Genomic DNA, 15,890 nt, shown 5'->3' with positions numbered 1-15,890 from the left:
CTGATTGTGTGTATGTGCAATTTTCCCAGTGCTTGAAAAGCTAGCAGAAGAAGCATTCTCTCCGACCAAACAGTGAGCTGCAGAATAACCCAGTAAGACAGAAACAGACCACAGAGAATTCAGTTTGAGCAAAGCATTAACAAAGGGGCACTGTCGTTGTTTTTCAAAATGAGATTTGAAAGATTATTATTAAAATAAAACTTTGTAATAAAACATTCAGCCTATAGTTTAGTTTCTTCTGGAGACCTTCCCGCTGTATCACTGGCTCTATGTTATTAGCAATTTCTTAGTAATATCTGGTTGCTCTGTGGCAGAGAGATCTGCATTTATCTCAAGCACGTGATGGGATGTGCAGACAGTGCTGTAGACCACAGCAATGACTAATTAGCAAGCAGCTCTTCTGATTACGTCCAGTTGTCCAATAGCCTTTAATATCCATTTTCAACTCATTAAAACATTTCCCCCAAAAAAACATAATCCCTCCAACAACAAACAATTTTTAATAGGCTACACTAAAGCGCTCTAAGGCAAGAAGGGGCTAGATCAGTCAGAATGCTAAAACCACAATGCAAGTCAAAACCAGCAAAGCCTAAAATACTTTTCTCCTCTCTCACGCAAGGACTGGGGCTGAGCCCAACAAAGTTTTGGATCTAAGAGCAGGCGACTTCTTAAAGCAAGGGGAGAGTTTGCTCTCCCCTCCCCAGCTCCAAGTTCCTGCAGTATCTTTCATGTCGATGTTCGTTCTGGCTAAAAAAAAAAAAAAAAAAAAAAAAAAAACAGACGCAGAAAAAAAAACAATAAGATAATAAATAAATAAATAATATATTCCATGCTCTGGAGCACTGCATGGTCACAGAGCAAAGGGAAGCGACAGGAGGCAGATCTTCCATTTGGCTGCGCATCAGCCTTGGATGAGCTTGGAGCAGTTATTGGGCTACAGGCAAAGGTTGCCCAGCTAGTGCTAGCTCTGCAGGGATCAATGCAAACCTGACTTAAAAAAATAAAATAAAATAAAATATTTCCCTGGGCAGCCCAGTTTTCTGCACTTTTACCAAATTAAGCCAGTTTACCACGTGAGACAAGTAGCTTTGGGTGGGTTCAGGGTCAGCATCTCTTTTTGCAAAGTTGATGCTGTTCAGGACATGTCACCACAGCATCTCTCCAGCTACATTAGCACTGCAGAGCCAGGCAGCTCCAACCTGAGCACATTTCAGCTCCTTTACAGCCCACACACCAAAAGGGGGACAGAAAAAGCTCCTCAGGGGTGCAAGGCAAGCTTACACCCTGGTGTAACAGCAAGGGAGACGCCTCAGTAGTGACCCCAGTGTTGGCAGGGAGTCGTACCCTACAGCCAGGCCTCCATTTATAAGTGATTTTCCCTCATAACTTTGAGGGTTTTCCCCTCGTTTTTTGGGGAACTGGGGGGGGGGGGTTGGGCTGGAGGAGGCTCAGGGCAGAGCTCATTGCTCTCTGCTACTGCCTGAAGGGAGCTGTGGGGAGCTGGGGGTCGACCTCTTCTCACAGGTAATGGTGGTAGGACTGAGGGAATGGCCTCAAGTTGTGCCAGGGGAGGTTCAGGTGGGAAATGAGGCGACATTTCTGTCAGAAAGAGCAGTCAGGGGTGGGGACGGGGTGACAGGGAGGTGGCGGCGTCCCCATCCCTGGGGGTGTTCGAGGGAAGGTGCTTGGGGACGTGGTTCAGTGGGTGACAGCGGTGGTAGAGGGGTGGTTAGACCAGACGATCTCGGAGTGCTTAATTTATTTAATGTATTTAATGTATTTAATGTATTTAATGTATTTAATGTATTTAATGTATTTAATTTATTTAATTTATTTAAATTTATTTAATTTATTTATTCTTCCCTGACCCCGCCCCTCCACAACCCCACCTCAGCCCCGCCCTGAGGCGGCACCGCCCGCCTCTTCCCCGCCCCTCCCCTCCGGACCGTACCAAGTCCCGTGTGTCCCCCTCCTCCTTCCCTCCTTATCCCCCCCCACCCCACAGCCTCAATGGTCGGTGCCGGGGCGGGCTGTGGCCATGGCCGCCCTGCTGCTGGCAGCGGTCGCCGCTCTCCTCGCCGCCCTCCTCTTCCTCGCCGCCCGCTTCCTCCGCCGGCCCGGCCCAGGTGGGTCTCGGCTCCGGTTCTCCCTCAATTCCCCTCCCCGGGGGCTTCTCCGGTTCTTCCCTTTCCTCCCCGTCCCGTTTCAGAGGGGCCCGGGCCCCTTCAGGCCCTGCTCCCGCCTGAAGGGGGGGGGGGGGGGGGGGGGCGTTTCCATGGCAACCGCGAGGCGGGAAGGGAGGGGGCGTCGCCATGGCAACCGTGAGGGGGGGGGGGAGCGCCTCGCCTCAGGCCTTCCCCTGAGGGAAAAGGGGGTGGGGGGGGGGATCTATTTGGGATCCCCTGGGATCTTTTAGGATCCCGCAGCCCCCCCGAGGTGCTCCCCAGGCGTGGAGCCCCGCTGGATGCGGCCTATGCTGGCGGCTCGGCCCCGCTGCTCTCCTCAGGATCCGTGGGGGGGGCGTTGAAGTGCGTTGGGGTCCCCCTCTCAGAGCCCGGCGAGCTCCTTTTGAGGGGAAAAGGATTTAATAGGATCCCTCCCCAGCTCGTATTGAGCCCCTAAGATCTCCAGGAGAGCCCTGCCAAGCGTCCAGCCGAGCGTGGAGCCGATATTTCCCTCACACACCCCCAAGGGCCTCACGCCCAGCCAGCCTTACCCAAATTTTGCAGAATTTGCCCCGCTTCCCCGGCCAGCCCCACACTGTGGGATGATGCAGCGCTTCCAGGCTCCCAAACGCCACTAGGGAAGAAGTTAGTTATTTATTTCTTCGGTAAGCTCACCGACACAGCTGTATTTCCAAAGGGAATGAAGGGAAACACTGTGAGGACTCGTGCTCAGATGTTTAGCCAGGACAGCCACTGAAGCCTTTGGTTATATAATAACACTAGTCCCAGAATTTGGGGCGTTTTGCGTTTGTTTCAGGATGGTTTTGGTGTTTGGGTTCTGTCTTGGGGGGGTAAGGTAGCTTTGATAGTTGTTTTTCTTTCTTTTTTTTTAATAGGTAAACAAACAAAAAAAACACAACAATATAAACATAGTCACACTACTGCAAGAGTATATGCCGGTAAGGACTTTGTGTTAAAACCAGTTCTTACCCGTTAAAAACTGAAGTTTCCAGCGTGTTTCTTTTACGCTGTGTCTTGCACAGACCTGCTCTAAGTCTTTCTTTCTCAGCAGCATGGAAACTGATGAAATTTCATCTGGTTTCTAGTTACTAGGGGCTGAGCTTCTGGTAAAAGCAAGCAATGAACGTCCCGGAGAAATGAGACTGCTGGAGATGTTTTATTTCCTCAGCTTTGCTCGTATCGTGACTTAAGCAAATCAGAAGCTTTGAGGTTGAGGAGGATTTCTTCTTCTTTTCAAGCGTATAAAATTCTAACAAAAGTGAAGGCCAAACAGGCATTTTAAATGATCTGAATTCTCCAGAAGCCTTAATGATATTTTTGAGCAGCCTGGTTAAAGTTAGCTTCGTTTCAGGATAATTGTTTTGAAGTTGTTTTTTCAAGGGCATCTTTTTGATACTTTGAAATCGGTCTTGCCCGTTTTTATTGTGTGGTTTATGAAAATTTGCTACCTGAATGTGTTGATTTCCATCATTTTGAAGTCCCTTACGGAACTGCAGTTTGTGGGGATGACTTTATTCTCCTTGCACAACAGAAAATTATTTTTCAAAACCACTGGGGGTGTTGCGGACTAATTACATTTTTGCAGAATTCAGTCTTAAACCAGAATTTGTTTTCCTTTTCCCGTCTCTTATGTAGAAAATGGAAGTTGCTACAGTTCTAGTAAACTCGTCGTGTTGCATGAAAAGGACGTGAAACCAGGGAAGTTTGAGGTAGAGAATGGGTGGCAGCTCTCTTTCCTTGTAGCAGCTGGGGCTGCGTGGCAATGATGATCTTTCATGCTCTCTGTTGCAGAATTACTCTTACTAAACATTGTAGAACAGACTGCTTTAGCTAAAGTGGGAGGCTAACCATCACAAGAGGTAAATCCTGTAACTTTGTATTTCCTGCGAGAGGTCATTTCAAGTAGCAGAGTGCTTCCAGCGCTATCAAGCCTGGACTTGTTTGCTGAGAACAGAAAAAAAAACCGCAGCCTTGCTGCCTTCAGCACACGGCTGGCATATCTGGCTGTGACCATGCCCTAGTACGATAAGCAGCGTGAGGCGAAAAGACCTCTTCAGGGACACGGAGCCCGCTTCCTTCCACCTGTTGGGTGTTGAATCGCTTTCTCATCGAATTTCACAGCTCAGGTTAGCACGGAGGTGAAAGGCACCGAGGCGGCGGTGGGAAGTCCAGCCGGAGGGTGAGGGTGCAGCAGGTGGAGCTCTGTCCAGTGGAGATCAGCAGCCAGGAGCTGTGTCTGGATGGCCTGCCTTGAAATTTGCCACCCAGGTGTTAACGCTGCTGGACCTGCTGAGCTGATACACCTAAAGATAATGTGCTGCAAGCTTAGCAAGGGAAAATCTATTTGCTCTGAGCAAGTAGAAATTTGCAAAGCTTCAGAAAGGAGCAGGTTCCGTGCTGGGGGGATGTAAAATGAGGTCCAAAGAAGCTCTGAAAGGTTTTTCAGTGTTCTTTGTAATGAGTGTGCCACACATCCAGTTTAGGAAAGAGTTCTGCTTTCAGAGCAGAGTTCTGCTCTGTTTCTCTTTGAGAAAGAGCTCTGACAGCGTGACCACAGTCTCACAGCTTCTGTTCTGCACTGGCTGACAAGTGGCATGAAATAATCAGCTCCAGCCTGTGCTCTGGGCTGATGTTTCTGGAAAGACAGAGCTCCTCTCAGCACGGCAGTGACCTTGCTGTCCCCTGGAAGGAGATGTTCCCTGCTTTTGGAAAGGCTGAGTCAGAGAGTGGAGAACCTACAGCTTAGAACAAAAGCTGAACGGAGCTTTGAAGCCACGTCCATTTTCCAGACATCTGTTGAATTTTCTGGTTTGTTTGTAATGCCCGTTAATTGAGGGCTTTATCTAATTAATTTCTACTGGCCTGCCTTTCTGCAAACTGTCAAGCAACTCCTGGAGTTGGAGAGGTTTTGAGAGTATTCTCTGTGCTGTTTGAAACCACCAGTCACACCCTCTGTGTGCAGCTCCAGTCATCTGTGATGCTTCCAGAGCAGAGGGGAGGGGAGAGAGCACGTCCAGCCTTCTGGGTACTGGGAGGACCGGAGCCACGTGGGCACATTGGATGTAGTAAAGCACCCCTTTTCCTACTAACTGACAGTTTGTAGTGTGTAGGTGTCTTCTGCTCTTTGTCTGAGTGCTCTGGAGAGCTGAAAAGATGAGTATTGTCCAACAGCTGCCTTATACATCTGCCCATTATATGGGTCAGCTTTGGTGGTTGGTTCTTGGTTTGGTTTTGGTTTGTTTTTTAACTACTTTCTGAGCCCTGTTTACACTGGTCAACTTCGAGAATTGCCAGGTCACCTGGAGAGAATTAAATTGAGGAAACGGATAGCTTTGTTCACATGCTGAAGGGTTAAACACCTCAGCTTGAAAGGACTGCGTGGCTTATAAATAGGTTCCTCTCACAAAATGCTCAGTGGTCTCTGTTTCACAGGATGATGGGAACGCAAACCAAGCCCCAGAATGAACGAACATTGAACCTTCACAGCTGGTGCGCTGTGCACCTTTGGCACTTACTAGGACAGAGACACTGAAGCTTTCGGGTGAAAGGATGCTGAGGTTTGGATGGCAGGGCATCTCAAGAATGCATTAAGAGAAATACTGCGTGTGTACGAGAGGTCTTTTTTGCAGCCTAAGAGTATTTCTGGCACTTCAGTAATGTCCCAAGTAAGCAGGCTGCTGTTCTGCAGCGTAATGCTTCCCTCACTGCTGAACAGCATTCAGAGCAATCATCAGCATGCCACAAATAAGCCTGGGCAAGTCTTGAAGCCAAACGATCCGATCCCTGGAGCCTACGCGCTGTAATTTCTTACAGACCCGGTTTGATCCGCAGACAGAAGGAGGGGCTGGGCACAGGAGGGTGACAGCAGCGTGGCCGTGCGGTGACTCAATTCCAAATGTCACGGTGCTGCAGTTAGTGCTGAGTGTTTGCTGGGGGACTGCTCGCAGCGGGGTTGCAGCACTCCTGAACTCTGCTGATGGCTTTGCTGGCCAAATGCTTCCCCCGAGTGCTCTGCTCTGCAGCCTGGGCTGAGCTCGGTGCTGCTGCAGCTGTGTTGTTATCAGCTGCACTGCCTGCTGCTTTGAAGCCGGCTGAGATACCCCGAGATGAGCTGCAAGCACACCTTTGATCGTCATGCAGATGCAGCCGTAATGAATCTTATTTTCTGATCGCAGATATGCTAATAGCAGGGTTTTTTTAGGAAGGCATTGTTTGGATCAGCGGATGCTGGAGACTTGGCTGAGCGTGGAGAGCATTTTGTGCTCCTGCTGGGACATCACAGAATCCAGCCAAGCACAAAAATGTGTCCCGGGCTTAAGTAAAAGTTCTGTAGCTTTCTGAGACCGTTTGAATGCCAAGCTGAACAAAGGCCGTAGCAGTTAATTCTTTGCAGGACCAAGCAAATAACAGCACACACAAACATCAGTTACCCTTATCAAAGGGATATGCAAAGCGGGTATCGAGGATGGTGATGGCAACATCATCGGATTGTTTTGGCATCAGTACCATAGCTGATAGCAGTGGGATCGTGGTGGTCTCAGAAAGAACCTGTGGGGCTCTGCAGTGAGCCCACAGGTCAACCACTTGCTCTCAGCTGTTCCTCGCTTGTCAGATCTCAATTAACAACAGGAATATTCAGCGGGGTGACAGCACGAGCTGCAGTGACCTTTGGAGCTCTGGACTGACTTCTGCTCACGCTCACTTTCCACGCGTGGATTTGTTGGAGATGTTGTTAAATCGGTGTGGTAGGATGAAGATTCCCCGTGTCTTCGGCTGTGTGTGCCTCTAATTTGTGGTTCTGGCTTGCTGTGGTTCTTGCTTGCTGTTCAGGTTCAGTTTCGGGTATGCTGATTTACATATTCCATAGTGAAACATGTATGCAGCCAGGCTTGAATTCAGATGAATCTACTTCTAAGTGGCACAAATGCAAAATCAGAAATAAAAATCTGAATACTGTGGAAGGGAAGAGAAGTACTCCTGGGTCCTGCCTTTTGTAAGTCAGACGTGACTGGCAGGCTCACCACAAAAGGGAGATATTTTCAGGTGGAAGGGAAAAACAGATTATTTGGATCAAATACAGGGATTTTGTGAGCAGTTTGGAGGAAGGGGCTTTTTTTGAGGGTGTAGTCTGTCAGGTCAAACAACAGTAGCAGCATATAGTTAAACATTTTCTTTAGTGGTCAGTACGGTGGTGCAAAGCTGACTGCTGTCGGTGCATGATTCTTGTTAGTCACAGGAAAACAACTTGCAAGTGTCTCCTGCCTCTCAGGAAAAAAACACAAGAGAGGGGAGACGTTCTGTCATTTAGAAAACAGCACTCAATAGTAATATTTAAAAAAAAATATTTTTAAAATAGTATCTAGTAGTACAATTAGGAAACAGTACTTCTGATTGCCAGGGTTGACAGGCAGAAGGGCAGCTGTAGCAAGTCAAGGTGACAGCGCTCTCACCGATTTGGTTTTCTTCTTGCAGCTGAAGAGGAACCCCAACAAAATGCGGCGGCGGCAGCAGTGGCCAGACCTCGGCCCCACGTCGAGGAGCGAGGAGATGGGATGCCGAGGCGCCGGAGGAACATGGGGAGCCGGCTGCTGGCCCAGAGGAGAGCACAGCAGGCAGAAGAGTGGGCAGAAGGTAAAGTTTGGTTCAGTTCATCTTCCAGCCATGTACATGGGCCTGAGCAGCAGATGTTGGGCTGCAGTTGAAGAAAAGTTTTCATTTTAGCAGCTTGGGAATCACTTGCAGCTTGACTCTGATCTGTTTGACTTTCCAGTTTCCTTACTTGCTTCACAGAAACTGCCTTTTGTATTTCCTCAGAGCCATACAGGTTAAATTTGGGTAACTAGAATCATCATTTTGCACTAAAACATCAAGCAAAGTACTTATCACCATGATTCCTCTCGCTCTCAGGTCGTGGGTGAAGCGCTCGGGGTTTCCACTCAAGTGCAGATAAAAGTGGACCTTGCTTCGCTCACGTTTGCAGCAGAGATCAGGGCGATGCTTTTGGCCCCTGCTAGGTGGGAAATGCTGAGCAGGCATTCGTGCGAGGCCATGATTAGGAGATAATTGCGCTTTTCCCCCCTGCTCTTCTTGTCTTGCCGTTGAGAGGAGCTCATTTTCCGCTCACGTTGGCAGGTGAACGTGCTCTCCAAGCCGCTCGTGTCCAACGAATGGAAAATTGACAGGCCTGAACTTTTCAACTTTGCTCAGTTCTTTTCATGTGATAACATCCTGCGAGGAAAATGAAATAAAAAGAAAAGCTTTCCTCTTAAACTCCAGGCATCAAAAGTTTCAGTGCCAAAGGCCGACAGTGAAGCTGTGAAAGCAAAAGGCTTATCTTATTTTGTCACTTTAGCTGTAAAAGAGTCTGTGTCATTGGGCTTTATAAATAATTCTTTCGCAGCTTCACTGTGCATCAGATGCGAGTGCTGCAGCTCTTGCACGAAGTTTCCTTTGAAATGATATTTCTGTTTATTTTTAATTTCTTTATGTTAAAACAACTTCTGGGTCTTTTGTTTTAACTTCTGCATGGTTTTTGTGTTTCGTTGTGGATTTTTTTTTCCCATTCATATGCTGGGATGGTTTCTCCCAGTGCTGTAGCACCAGTGCACAGCAGTGACACCAAAGCCTTTGGGGAATGAGCACAGACATCAGCAGGAGAGCCGTGGAGAGAAGCTCCTGTCCCTTGCTCCTGCCCTGAAGTGCAGTTATTTGGGATTATTTCCCTCTGGTACGGATTGGCCATGTCTGCTACACAGCCATTACCCTGGGCATGAGCTGCCTGTAGTAGTGTAGAGCTTGTTTGTTTTATTTTTTCACTTAAAGAAAGATGAATTACATGTTTTGAAGCCCCACTCTGTGAGTGCGTGGCAGGGGCCTGGAATAACTTCTTAATTTATTTCCTCCGGGCAGGGACCATGTGTGTTTTCACTGTGTCACTGCCACGTGGAGCAGTTTTGTCTACTGCCTCCGCTTACCCTGTTGAAACAGCGAGTCGTCCCAACGACTTGCAGGGTTCTGTGTTACAAAAATGAGTTGGCTCACATGGTAACACCACCACATCCCTGCAAGATTCCTGGCACGGACCTCGGGAAGGGCGTGAGGATCCCCAGGCCACCTCTGCCTTGCTGCCACGGCCATAAAGAGCTGTCAGGTGGGAACTGCTGCTCCCACCAGAGCACTCTGCTGGCCAGGAGCTTGGTCTGCTGCCTCTAGGAAACATCTCAGAGCAGCTCTTGCAGGCTTTGGAGTTGTGGTTAGGTTGAGGGTTTTCTATTTTCCAGCTAACAATCAGATTTCAATTCGAGAATGAGCCTAAGCTTTGGGGGTACAAAACCTAGCAGTTTCTGCTGCCTGTGCTAAGTTGTGGCAGAACTGAAATCTCTCCTGGAATAATGGGATAAGGGGCACAAAAACTGGGAGCAGAACCTCAGTGACTTTGAATTGTCCCTTCTGTAGTCAAAATCTTATTTATTTGCAAGTCTGGGTGAGAAGGAGTCATGTAAAACAAACGAGGATGGTGAATGATGGTTTTGAATATTCAAATCTCTGCCCATTGCGAGCGGAGCTAAATCAGGTTGTAATTTCTTCCTGTAGCTTGGGTGGGGTGAGGCACCTAAATGACTTGCAGGTCGTTGGTACAGACAGAAAAAGCAGAGGGGGGAAGCACTAAAAGCCTCGACTTTCCTACCAGACCTGCAGCCCACGCCTCGTGTGGGCTCCTCGTTCACGGCTTCCACGTGGGCTGCGCTGCGCCGTGGGGGCAGCCCGCTCGCCAGGTGCCCACGCTGGCTCGGTTTGGCTGAGTAATGGTTTTCAGTGGTGAGCTGAGGACTTGGTAAAGTCACCGCTCGTGAGAATAGCAGCATCTATTAATACCAGCCGATGACCACAGGTTGATGGGGAGATGTTTGTAAGTGGTGACGAAGGAACTCTCAAAATGACTGAGACCCCCTCAACTGGGTTCCGCTGACATGACTTCCAGGCTTGCTCAGAAAAGGTGGGTTTGGCTGGTTTGTGGCGCCCAGCTTCGTTCTAGCCATCACACTGCTGTCTTTCCTGCAGCCCAAAGCACTCTTAGAGACTGTTGTACAAATCAGCGTGCCTCGGAGGATGTCTGCCCTGCTACAACGTGCCTCTCTGCCTTTCCCTTTGCAGCCCGAGTCTGGAAGGAGAGCGGTTGGTGCTGGAGTTGTGTGCTTGTGTGGTTAGCTCGCCTCCGATATCCCAGCCAGCAGGCTCGGTTAGCTCTGGGGCGGCTTAATTTAAATTGAACCCAGACAGAAGTGGCTTTGTGGGGCTAACTCCAGCAAAGACAAAAATAAACTCACTGCGAGGCATAAAAGGGGGCGGATGGCAGGCGTTAATCATTTAGGGCAGGAGAGGCTGAGCTAGGGAGGGGAAGGGGGTAAATTGGAGTCAGGTTGTGGATCTTTTGTGGCACACAGCAGTGAAAACAAATAGCAGCAGCCGTTTATCCCATTTATTTGCTGCCCGACCCTTTTCTCTGCGTGCATCCACTCGGGCTCTAATTGCCTTTGGTGCACGCAGTGGTGTTTTGTCAACAGCTTTTCTTTGGTTGCTGTTCATGTGCAGAAAAAGCAGTTGTCTGCTTCTGGAGCTGAGCTGGTGCTTCTAAAGCCGCTCGTGGTGCCTTGAAGGCTGCAAGGAGCTCGGTGGTGACGTAGGAACCTGCCTCGACGCTGCTTTTTCACTTCTTGGAGCAGAAAGTTCCCCAGAGTAAAGGCTTTAGGGCTGCAGTTTCCTATCAGGCCATAAGAGACTTGCAGGGATGAACTTCCAACAGCAGCTATGGTTGGATCGCCTCGATCCTTCCGTGGTAAAAATAACGAGGAGGAGGATCCGAGGCAAATGCCTTCGCTTGAGGGACTGTTCAACATTATTTCTGACAGCGACTTTGTACAGACACGTAGTGAGAAAACCTGCTTGTCTCAGCGCATGGTACAAAGAGTTTGTGGAGAGACAGAGGCGTGCCCAGGCAAATTGCTTCTTCCAAGGGCTGTTAGCCAGCCAGCGAGGGGGGCACGGGTTTTCCAGTCCAGGTTTTCTGTCACTTGGAGTGGTGTCGTGGGCGAAAACCGGCTGCTGACGCCCGTGGAGGGGCCGGTTGGGGTGGAAGGAGAGAAACGTGGGCTGCAAAGTGTCGCCACCACACCATGATTTAGGGCAGTTATTTTTTAAAGCAGCCTTTTTTTTATGATAATGATCTCCAAACCACCGAGCAGAGCAAAGACCACTGGGCATCCTCTGGGTGGAAGGCTTTGGTGGCTATCGGCAGCGAGGCTGAGCTTGGTGGAAAGAGAAACAAGAAGAAAAAAACAAAAAGAGAAGGATGTGCCCGAGCTGTCTGCCACGATCCCAAGGACAAGGGTTTGCTTTTTGAAAGGGGCTCACCTTCACATCCCACAAACAAACGATTTAGCTGATTTGGTCAGTTCTTTCCCATGTTGCAAAATTAAAATAAATGGGATTTTGTGTACATTATTATCTTTCAAATATGCATTTTTAAAACAAAGTAGGGACTGCACCAAAGGAATAATCTGGTTTAATCAACAACTTCTATTCCTAACTGAAAGAAACTCCAGACTGTCTGCTTTTGGCAGCCCTGTGACTCATAAACGTTAAATTTCCCTACATCTGCATGCCTTTTGAGCCCTGCACATCTGAGCACAGGTATGGGAACACCCAGCGCAGTGAATGTTGGCTTCAATTTAAATGGCTTCACTTGCACAGAACTGATAATGTTAAAGCCGACAGCTTTTGATAGCCCCATCATAGCCTCTAGCTTGTAAAATAAGAAAAAATAAATAAGGAAAAGCCATTGGTTCCAACATAAATTAAATTGTAAGTCCCTCTTGTCTTTTGCTTGGCAAGAGTTGGGGATCAGAATCACGTTCTTTAATCACTATTGAGAAATAAATCACAAAATTGGAAAGAAAAAGTCTTTAGAAGCTTAAAATATATAGTAATTGGCCCTGTTAACATGCCCTTTATTGCTTTTCATAGCATCTAAACCCAGCATTGAAATCTTACATCTGAAAAGATCTTACATGAATGTTTTGTGCTGGTTTGGGGGGGGAAAAAAATATTAAAAATAAATTATCTTAATATCCACTTAGTAGTGGATGGTGTACATAGCTTAAAGAGAAGAAGGTGTCTGTGCTGAAATTTGTCAGAATAAGCAGCAGTTATTTTCTGAGCAGAGCATCTATTTCATATAACACTGCATCTCCCCATATTCTGATGTGCTAAAAGATCAGGAAGTTTTATAAAGCTGTAAATGTTGACGTGGCCCCATGGTGTTCCCGTGAAACAGCTGCTACTAGCACTCTATTAATAGGCGTAACTGAAATAATTTTAGTGCTTAATCAGTAGAAAAACCTTTCTAGTATGGTTAAACTTTGACTCCTCGTATCCTCACTGGTAAATCAGAAGTTAATTTTGACTTGCTCCTACTCATACAGAAAGACTCGGTGCTATCAAAGTATCCACGGCGTGTTTCTGCCCTTGAGACATCTCGAGTGCAGATGGCGTGTAGAAGCTGTAGGTGTGTGGTTTCTCAGTTATGCCACATGGCTTGATTTCAGAAAGAGCTTGAAGTCACTCGTTCTGCTCAGAGGGGCTAACGTCCTTTGTTTACTCCCCTTTTTCTGGCCTCAGCACAGGCTGATTTTTCTGGCTACAGGTTAGCAAGCAGGTTGTTTCATTTGGTTCCTGAGCTGGATGGCCACTAGATTTAAAAAATGAAGTTGTTACTGTCCTGCTGCAGTGCTTGTGAATGCCCACGGCTTTCCATATGGTTGCCTGATTCCCTTCAAGGAGCTGGTGTCATGCGATCATTCGATCTTTACAGCACACAAATGTTTTCTGTCCTCAGGATGAACCCTTTGTTTTGCCTGGCATCTTCCCTCCTTTTTCCTATTCTGTTGGGTGTTTTTTTTTTCAGGTGTTGCGTAAATAGTAAATCAAGCAGCCAGCAGTGCACAGAGAGCTTTGTGTGATCCTTTCTGGTGGAAAACTTCCAAAACTTGAGGAGGCAAGATGGGCTTTTTGACATCAATGTCAAGGGCAACCAAAATATACGATAGGGTTGTTTCATTTGGAGATTTTGCATATCCTGTATGCGGTAGCTGGTAAATTCCTGTCCTGATAGAGAACATCAGCACTCCAGTACGCTTTCTTTTCTAATATTTTGAAGTATTTTTGAAAAGGACTCAGTACATTTGAAGAGTTTCAGCTATCTGTTATGACTGTTAGCTCTGTTTCTTGTTGTCCTGCCTCTTACATCCAAAACATTCAGGAGAAATGAAGAAAAAACTGGTGGGTTTTGCTCAGCTGCCACCAGTTTGTGCAACTCAGGATATGGCGGTGGTGTGTAAGTGGCTCTGTAAGTCAGACCTTTGCTGCTTTGTATCAGAGCTGGGAACTGCTGGGAATGCTCTGCAAGCTCTGGAAATGTTGAAATAGTTGCAGTGAACTCTCCAGAAATGGACTAGAGCATCTGGAGACCCTGATGGCAGGTGTCTCCTCATGTCACATCCGAGCAGTTCAGGTGAAGAGGGCTCTCTGTGCCTTGAGATCTGGTGCTCTTTACCTGTCTGATAAAGAACTGGGAACAGGTTCCTGCTGAAAAACTGCTTGTGTCAAATGTGGATTGCTCAGCTGCTGTCCCTTTCCTGCCACAGCCCTCCGTCCATCCCAGAGCTGCCACATTTTAAGCCTTCAGATGAGCTGTACAGAAAATCACCCTTCAAACAAAACAATTCTTACCTTCAGCAGTATGGAGATGTCTGATGTTACGCTCCCTGAGTGAGTACAGGCCGCTCAGCCCCGCTGCTGCGGGTGACAAACTGCTCTCATAACACACGAGGACAAAGCATGCAACAGGCCTGGCATCCCAGCTGAAGCACAAGAGGTACCACGGCCTGACCCCTCTCAGATCTGCTATTGAAGTGACTGGAATTAAATCAATAACTTCTTTCAGTTTTTGGATGCTTTGTGCAGCAGCCGCCCTGCTTTTGTGCAGCTCTTCTGCTGTAACAGCTCATGGATTCACCAAACCCTTCTGCCAAGAGCTTATATCCTCGTCAGCGTGTTGGGGTTTATTTAGCACGTGTTAATTGCGCCCAGGTTTAGCACGTTGTTGACCTTTCGTGCTGGGCTGAATCATGGGCTGTCGGCAGCGCCGCGTCTTGGCTTTTGTTCGATGAGATCCCATCCGCTAGAAAAAAATAGGAGGAGGAGGAAAGCAAACGTTACTGAACAAAGGCATACTTGATCCGGGACTGGAAAAGTGCCTCGCTACACTTCTGCCTGACCTCTGGCTCAGGTATTCTTAATGTAGCTGAAATCTGAGAAGCGCTCAGAGCTTTGGGTTGAATAGCATCATAGATAGCATTTTATATTTGTCATGTTTTCCCGAAGTAAAGGCCTAAGGAAGAATACCTGCGTTAAACTGTGAATTAGGAGTACTGCCTGCTGATGTCAGGTTGTGCTCATTGCATTTGGAACTCCCCTTGGCCTAGTATTTAAAAAAATGGAGTTATTTTAAGGTTCAGCAAAATCATAAAAGCAACTGTGTCAAATCTGAGTGTCCCTGTTGCACCCGGTTGTGGTGGAGGAAGGGGGAACCCTTTTGATCATCTCAGTAATCAGCTACCAGCGTTTGTCTGAAGCCCAAGCTAGCGAGCCTGCCTCGTATTAACTTCCAGATCCTGAAAACAGCTAAATTACTTGAGAGCCACCTACACAGCTCTCAGTTGCACTTGTTTCTGTTGATGTGTCTCGGTGGCTTAACCATAGCGCTGTGCTGTGTATTGGAATTAGTAAAACAAAAGGGTTTCAAACCTAATTCCACATATAAAAAAGAAGGGTGAGTGTTGTTCATGTGCTTCTTTAATAGCAATTTCTCTGGGTTCCTTCAAAAGGAGGGGGAGAAAAAGGAACTGTGGTCTGTGGAGAGGGAATCTTGGTTGTGTGGGGTTCGATAAAGCGAGTGGATGGTCTCTCTTTGAGGGCTGAGATCAGTCTGCAGTCCTCCTGTGGAAGAATCAAGGGCTCGTTTACACTAGTGAATAATGCTCGCTAAATATTTGAGGTGGGGGGGCGGTGAGGGAAGGAAAGGAAATGGCTTTTTAAAAGCTCTTTAGCCTTGGTTAGCCCCTAGGTCAGCAGGAACGTAACGCATTTGCTCTCCATTTGTGCACGACGCTTTCATATCCCACAGCTGCAGAAATCCTCCTTATGAGCAACCCCTCGTCATACAACAGTGAGCTACTTACGTATAATTTCGTTGCAGTCAAGCCCAAAATTTGCACTGCAGGGTTGTTTTCCCTCCTCCTATAAATGCTACTTATGCCAAGCTAGAACCACTGGACGAGTGGCATGTTCTGAATTCTCCTTTTTGGATGGATGTCTCTCGTGCTGAGCTGAGGGAAGATCTCTGCAGGTGGGTGAGGAGCAGTGAAGATGCACTAACAGTTGTCAGTATGTAAAGGAAATTTTATCTTGTAATTGTGGAAAGCAGGAAACATTTGTAAAAGTCTTCCTTCAAAATATCAAGTACATTTTTACCTCTGAGTTGAGTATGTGTTGCCTTTTTTTCTGACTTTGTGGCTTTGGCAGTTCTGTGTGAGTTTCTTTTGCCTTTTTCCATCTAATAGATCTTGTCTGAAATACGTGTGTCTC

General features: G+C 47.5%; 1 protein-coding gene across 1 annotated transcript in view; it reads left to right on the top strand.

Annotated features, from left to right (window-relative positions):
- Positions 1-2,008: 2,008 nt before the first annotated feature.
- The window catches only part of DDRGK1 (DDRGK domain containing 1), a 36,623-nt gene continuing 22,741 nt past the window's right edge, over positions 2,009-15,890 (top strand). The window contains exons 1-2 of the mRNA XM_084286287.1: positions 2,009-2,126; positions 7,659-7,817. Of these exons, the coding sequence (XP_084142413.1) occupies positions 2,039-2,126; positions 7,659-7,817 (247 nt within the window). The 5' untranslated portion in view covers positions 2,009-2,038. The remainder of the gene's footprint in view (positions 2,127-7,658; positions 7,818-15,890) is intronic.

The sequence above is a fragment of the Netta rufina genome (assembly GCF_964035555.1).
Source record: "Netta rufina genome assembly, chromosome: 4".
Taxonomy (NCBI): domain Eukaryota; kingdom Metazoa; phylum Chordata; class Aves; order Anseriformes; family Anatidae; genus Netta; species Netta rufina.
The sequence above is the reverse complement of the archived record's forward strand: the minus strand, read 5'-3'. Positions and strand labels throughout refer to the sequence as shown.